General features: G+C 66.0%; 1 protein-coding gene across 1 annotated transcript in view; it reads right to left on the bottom strand.

Moving 5' to 3' along the window:
* Window positions 1–336: 336 nt before the first annotated feature.
* CFAP65 (cilia and flagella associated protein 65) overlaps window positions 337–6,627 on the bottom strand; it is a 37,366-nt gene continuing 31,075 nt past the window's right edge. Inside the window, exons 22-30 of the mRNA XM_025194629.1 lie at window positions 6,047–6,190; window positions 5,400–5,516; window positions 4,539–4,676; window positions 4,287–4,352; window positions 2,321–2,535; window positions 1,878–2,027; window positions 1,342–1,635; window positions 932–1,069; window positions 337–636 (exon numbers count right to left, since the gene is read on the bottom strand). Coding sequence (XP_025050414.1) covers window positions 522–636; window positions 932–1,069; window positions 1,342–1,635; window positions 1,878–2,027; window positions 2,321–2,535; window positions 4,287–4,352; window positions 4,539–4,676; window positions 5,400–5,516; window positions 6,047–6,190 — 1,377 coding nt within the window. The 3' untranslated portion in view covers window positions 337–521. The remainder of the gene's footprint in view (window positions 637–931; window positions 1,070–1,341; window positions 1,636–1,877; window positions 2,028–2,320; window positions 2,536–4,286; window positions 4,353–4,538; window positions 4,677–5,399; window positions 5,517–6,046; window positions 6,191–6,627) is intronic.

The following is a 6,627-nucleotide window of genomic DNA, read 5'->3' as shown; positions in this document are numbered from 1 at the left end:
GGGGCTGGCCGCTGTGCAGGGCCTGGTCGGACTCTGCGCGCTCAGCTCTGAGACCGGTGCCCGGCGTGGCCAGACCCGCGCATGGTCGGCACCGCTGGGCTCCGGCCCACGCCGAGGGCACCACCTGCTGGCAGCCACTCGCCCTGCAGCTTTCGGGACCTGGCCCGGTGCAACCGGTGGGATGGACGGACGCGCCAAGGCCCCCGCTGGCCCTGCTAGGAGCAGCCCTGGGAGGGAGGGGGGTTTCCCAGCCACGGGAGCAGCCCACCCATCCCCACCCCGGGGGCCCGGGCACCCAACACCAAGCCACATTTCCAAACAGAGGCATGTTAAAAAACCACATCCCCCAGGTACAAACGCGGGCGAGACCGGACTGCCCCCCCTTCCTGAAGCCCAGCGGCCCAGCAGCCTCCGGGTCCCGGTGGACGTGGGCAGGCCATGGCCAAATCCCTGGAGGGAGAGTGCCGGATGCCCGAGGCGTGGGCGGCTGCTGAGATCCACGCGGCGGCTGCCGGAGCTGTCTAGAAGGTCAAGGTGATGAGCGGCTGGTCCTCGGGGTCCTTGCTCTGGCTGGGGTCTTCGGGGGCTGCCCCCATGGTCGTCGACTTCTGGGACGGGGTGGAGGGGCTGGTGCCCCTGAAAAAGGAGAGAAGGCGCCTGCTGCAGGGGGGGTGCCTGCTGCCACCTGGCTGGGTCCCGATCCCCTCACTCCAGGAGGTGGGTGAGGGGCTCGGAAAAGTGCAGACTCTCCTGAGAGACCCCTCATCCGCCGTCAACCAATCTGGACCCGGTGCCAGCAGCCGCAGCACTGGATCTCCCCGCCACGGTACCCACGGCAGGGCTCCCCGCCCCATGCCACGGCCTGGGTGCTCCCGTGTGCTGGCACCAGGGCGAGGTGGGGGGCGGGGCACGGGGGCAGGCAGGCGCTCACCTGCGGGGGGTGGTGGGTGGCAGGGCGATGACGCGGGGCCGGGCCGTCAGCACCACCTCGCCGCGGCTGGCCTCGTGCAGGATGTTCTGCAGCGTGTTCTCCAGCACCAGCTCCGCCAGGGTCCTGAAGGCCGGCAGCCTGGGCGGGCGTGGAGGGCAGGGCAGGGTTACTTGGAGGGGGCAGGGGGCATCTGACCCACCACTGCAGCTGCCACCGGCCCCCATGGGGGCTGGGCACAGCTGCTCCTGTCTCTGGCGGGCACCAGCCGTGTTGGGAGAGCTGCCCGCGTTCCCCGAGCTGGGCTGGCTGAGCTGGGCACAGGGGGAAGGGTGAGGTGCAAGATTCCCATCCAGAGAGGTCCCCACGCCAACCTGTGCCCCCCACCCCATCACTCCTCAGCCCCCACTCACCTGGCAATCGCCTCCTTCTGCTCCTGGACCTGCTCCCTGTGCAGGATCTCGCCCAGGCTCTCCTGCAGGTCCTGGGGCACCTCAGGGCCTCCCTGCTCCTCTTCTTCACCTGCTCCTGGCTCTACTGTGGTGCCCGACCCTGGAGACGGAGGTGCGGCGGAGGCACTGCCCAGGATTGGGGGCCCGGCAGCCCACGGGGCTGACTCCTCGCTCCGGAGCTGGCAGAAGTAGGGCGTGGGCTCGGCCAGACCCTGGCTCACGGCCTCGTGAAACCGGGTGTCCTCCAACAGGCCCCTGGCAGGGCGGCAGCAGCCAGAGTCAGAGGCCTGCCAATGCCACGGGCGCCGCGGCCAGCCTGGCTCGGTCCCCTGCTACCCTCCAGCCATCGCCCCGCACCCCACAGCTCCCAGGCGGGCCCTGCCCAGGCCCCGAGGCACCGCCTCCACCGTTGCTCAGACCACTGGGCTCCCATCCAGGCAGCACTAGGATAGGGCCCATGGCGGGGGCAGGCTCCAGAGCGGAGCAGGGGGCTGTACCTGATCACCATGGCCAGCAGGTCCATCACCACCTGCCGCTCCTGCTCCGAGGAGCCGGCCAAGGCCAGCAGGACACACTCCGTCCCGGTGGCTCCTTGACCCCTTCTCCCGGCTGTGGGCTCAGCCCCCTCCGCCGGCTCCTTGAGTGGCCTGGAGAGGTGACAAGGCAGGGGGGTCACGGGGATTCGTGGGGCTGGGCAGGGGCAGGGGCAGGGGCAGGTACAGGGAGGAAGGAGGCGGGTTACAGCCCCCCTCTGCCACACTGTTGGGATGGCAGATGCTTCGGGCCCAGATCCCCTGGCACAAAAGTCCCGGGCACATTCTCTGCAGCAGAAGGGGATGAAACTCGGTCCCACTCAGGCTTGGCCTGCCCCGTGAGTTGGGGGCAGCATCCTCTCTCCCCGCCTGCTCTGGGGCTTTGTGGCGGTCCCCGGCATCCTCACCGGCAGAGGAAGTGCTTGGGGAAGTCGTCGCTGAAGCTGGCAAGGAAGTCATCGATGGCGTGGAAGCGGGCCGTCATGCCCAGGTGCAGCAACAAAGGCTGGGGGGGCTCTGGCCTGGCCCACCACACATCAGCTCCCTGGCTCCTCGGGTGCCCACGCTGGCTGCGGCTGGCCGGTGGGTGGGGCGCACGGAGGGTCTCGATGGGAGGCAGAGTCTGCGGAGGGGAAAGCGACGCCATGAACCGCTGCTGGCACAGCGTGGTCCTCCCACCTCTGCCCACGGGAACCCCCTTGAACCTGCCCTCGGGGCAGCAGGCTCTTTCCTGCTAGGCCAAGACACTGCAGAGACAGGCGAAGGCCACAGTCTGTGCGAGGCTGGGGGGTCAAACCTCTTCCTGAGCCCAGTGTGACCCTGGGCTGAGCCTGGGCTGGAGGGAAGACTCCCTCCAGCCAGGATCGTTTAGGGGGAGGTCCCAGCAGGAGCCATGGCAGTGCCCAGCCCCATCTCCACCTGCGGGACCTACACTGAGGATGAAGAAGGAGACTCCTTTTCTCTCCTGCTGCTGGGAGCAGATGCCCATAGAGAGAGCAGGGGGTGCCCACAAAGGTGCCCGGAGGGAGGCAGGGCTTGAGGTCCGTGTCCAGGGCTGGAAGCTGCAGCCAAGTGTGTTTAGGTTGGATCTGGGGAGACACTTCACTGCCCGAGCAGGGTGGCCGCGGGGAGATGCCAGGGCTGGGGGACGCTGCAGCACGGGAGGGTGCAAGGCGAGGCTGGACGGGCGCTGGGCGAGAGGGTCGAGGTGCAGCGATGCCCGTGCTCTGCTGGGGGTGTCCCAGGCTGCTGAGCTGTGCTGGTTGCACCCCCCCCCATTGCTGCTCCATGTATCAGGGGGTTGGAGCCCCCCCAGAGGCACTGAGTGCTGGCTGCAGCCCAAGATGGGGCTGTGCCTGGATTATGCCAGTGCTCCTGCTGGGACTCAGCCCCGCAGGGCCCTGGCTACAGGGGGCAGGCAGGGATTTGCCCCCAGCTCAGCATGGCTCAACTGGGGGGATTTCCCCTCCCTCTGCAGCGGGGACACGGCCTGGGTCTGGGCTCTCTCCAGCGCCCACCACCTCCCCTGGCAGCAGCAGGACATTGGTGGCTGCAGCCCCCCGGGATCCCGGGGGCGGGGACGGGGCAATGCCCAAGGCTGTGTCAGGGGTGACGGTGTCGTGCGGCTCTGAGGTCGCACACGGGGTTTGTCTGGGTGTGTTCAGATTGGGCTGATCCTGCCTTGGGCTGGACGTGACCTGCAGCTCCCTGCCAGCCCGCGGCTCCAGGACTCTGGCCACCTCCATGGAGGAGCCCGACTTGCACAGTCAGGGCAGAGGATGGGTCACCAGCCAGCCAACACTAGGCTCTGCTCTCCCCCCACCTCCACGCCAGAGCCAGCTTGGCCTCATTGTGGGAGGGGGTCAGAGCAGTGCCGGGCAAGGCGGGAGGCAGCTGTGCAGTGCAGGGGACACTTGGCCTCTGGGTGTCATCGGAGCACTGTGTTGAGCCAGCAACCGGACATCCAGAGCCAGCTGCAGCCCCAGAGCCCGTGACAGCTTGCCCCAGGGAGGGCAACACCGATGGGGCCCTCTGGTCTTACCCTGAGGCAAGCCCACAAAGTGGCTGAGGGCCTGGGGTTGGCCTGGCTCCGCTCCCTGCCTGGCCAGGGCCTCAGTGGTGCCTTGCCCTGGGGAGAACTCCCACTTGTCCGTCCCCCCGAGCTGAAACCCGAAGAGAGTCAAGGCCTGAAAGAGGTGCCCCCATCGCCCCGTCTTCCCTCTGGACTGCTTATTTCGAGATCCCGGATGTGAAGCTAGGGAAATCCCTCACCCAGCAGGGTTCGACCTGCCCCAGCCGGGCACGTGCATGTGGTGCCCATTTCCCCTCTCTGTCCAGGCTCTCCCCTTCCCGCCCCAGGCAGCCCAGGCTTACCTTGAACTTGTAGCTCACAGCTGGAGGCTCGTGGGGCCTTCCCAGCCCAGAGGAGCTCGCTGACTTCTAAAAAGAGGGAGGAGGTTGCAGTGAGTGGAGTAGAGGGAGAAGCACAGGAGTGCAGGTCTCGCTTGCCTCAGCTGGGCTAGCAGCAGCCACTGCAGCTGCCCGGTGACTCTTGGACAGGTTTCAGGGAGCGGCTGCCCGGCCACTGCCAGAGCTGACGCTCTGGTCACACAGATGCGTCCTTACTGGTGCCGGTGGCTCTGGCCCACCCTGGGCTTCCAGGTCCCTCTCGGTGATGGTGAACTCCGTGGCCTGCCGTGCTCTCTCCGCTTCCCATGCCTGCAACGCTGCCTCGTAGGTGGCCAGTGCCTGCTGCGAGAAAACCTGCGGGAACAATGCAGGGGGCTGAGGAGCAAGGAGGGGCTGAGGTACCCATGCCATACGGCGTGAGATGTGGCACAGCATCCGGGCGACTTCCTCCAGCCCTGTCCTGAGCTAGCGGGTACCGGATGATAACAAGGGGGTGAGGAGGAGGATATCAAACTCCCTCCTGCCATGGGGATCCCTCTGGCATCCCGGCCCAGAAACTGACCTACTCAGCAGAGCCCTCATTCCACGGTCATCCCGTGAGGACTGCAGACGTGGACGTCACCACGCACGGTCAGACCCCACTACAGCTGAGGTCAGGCAGGGATTTACCCCCCTGCTCAGCATGGCTCCGCTGGGGGGATTTCCCCTCTCCCTGCAGCGGGGGCACGGCCTGGGCCCGGGCCCTCTCCAGCGCCCACCAACCCCCTGGCAGCAGCAGGACATTGGCAGCTGCAGCCCCCCTGCTTTCCGGGGGCAGGGGTGGGGGTGATGCCAGGGTCTGTGTTGGGGCAATGGTGTCGTGCGGCTCCAAGGTCACACATGGGTTTGTCTGAGCTGGTTTGGATGGGACTAATCCTGCCTCAGGCTGTATGTGACCCCACAGCTCCCTGCCAGTCCCACTTCTTTGGGCTTTTTCTTTCCTCTTCCCTCCCCTCCATCCCTCTCTCCCTTCTCCGGCTTTTCCAGCCCTTCCTTCCTCTCAGCCTCGAGCGAGCCCTGGCCCCTCCCGCACCTCACCTCGCACACCAGGTCCACGGTATAGAAAGCGGCGGTGCCCAACGCCTGCAGTGTGAGGATGCAGGGGACGCTGTCCCCGGGCAGCACACTCCCTCTCTCTGGTGAGATCTTCAGCAGCTGCAAGCAGAGAGGAATCAGACCCTGCCTGGTATCCAGGGCACCTCTGCTGGTTCGGGGTACTCCCGTGAGCTGTCAAGCATGTGCCCTCGAGTGAGGACTAACAGGGTTCCCCATGTGCAGGGTGACAGGGGCCAGGCTTGCCCATTGCCGCACCGCTCCAGCTCCGAGCTGATGCGACTCTAGTGAATTCAAACCTTCAGGCTTCTCCCATCTGGCTTCCTCCAAGAGCTGGTGTCTGCCCCGTGCCCCCGTCCTTCCCCTCAGGTTTCTAATTCCTTCTCTTGTCTGCTTGTGCCAACACAACCCTGCTCAGACTGCTGGCCCAGCGTCCAGGCACAGCCAGGCTTGGACAGGGCTGATCCTGCCGTAGGCAGGGGTCAGACTAGACATGACCTCCGGACGTCCCTTCCAGGTCAGCTCCTCTATGATTTCAGCTGACAGGGGCAGTCAAAGTCCAGGGCCATGCCTGGCTGGAAGAGAACGACAGAGTTGGGTCAAGCGGCCGCAGGAGAGGGAGGAGGACTCACCGCACTGTCGTGACCTGTGCCGACGTGCCAGGTGAAGCTGAGGGGCTGGTCCTCGGTCGGGTTGTTGAGGAAGAAGAGCCGGCTGGTCTTGCTGTAGACCGGGATGTTCCCGAGGCAAATCCTGGACTGGGACAAGAAGGCTGCCTGGGGGGAAGACACTGGGCGTGACCTGCTGCCTTGCTCCGGCCACACTTTCCCACTGGTGGTGGGCAGCACAGCTGGCAACATCTGCTTGCCCCATTCAGTTGAGGCCATTTGAGGCTGGATGCCCATCCTGGCCTCTGCAGGGGTGGGCACCAGCTGTGGCAGCTGCTTCTCCACCTGCTTTACCCAGGCTGGAAATAATGCCCCTTTCCAGGCTGGGCTGTGGCCTCAAGGAGCGACTGGGGAGGCCAAGGTCCCTCCAGGGCAGGTAGAGCTGACAACAGCCCATCCTGACCCACTCCTGTGAGAGCTGGAAAGGCCCAGATTCAAACGGGCTGAGCCTTGGAGAGTCTTTGCTGGTGCTAGGAGCCCCCTGGCTTGAGGGAAAACTCAGAGCAAGAGCACCAAATTCAGCCGGCTGTTAACACTCAGCAGGA

This window comes from Alligator sinensis, unplaced genomic scaffold, assembly GCF_000455745.1.
Source record: "Alligator sinensis unplaced genomic scaffold, ASM45574v1 scaffold821_1, whole genome shotgun sequence".
NCBI classification, from domain to species: Eukaryota; Metazoa; Chordata; order Crocodylia; family Alligatoridae; genus Alligator; species Alligator sinensis.
This window is presented reverse-complemented; position numbering and strand designations above follow the sequence as displayed.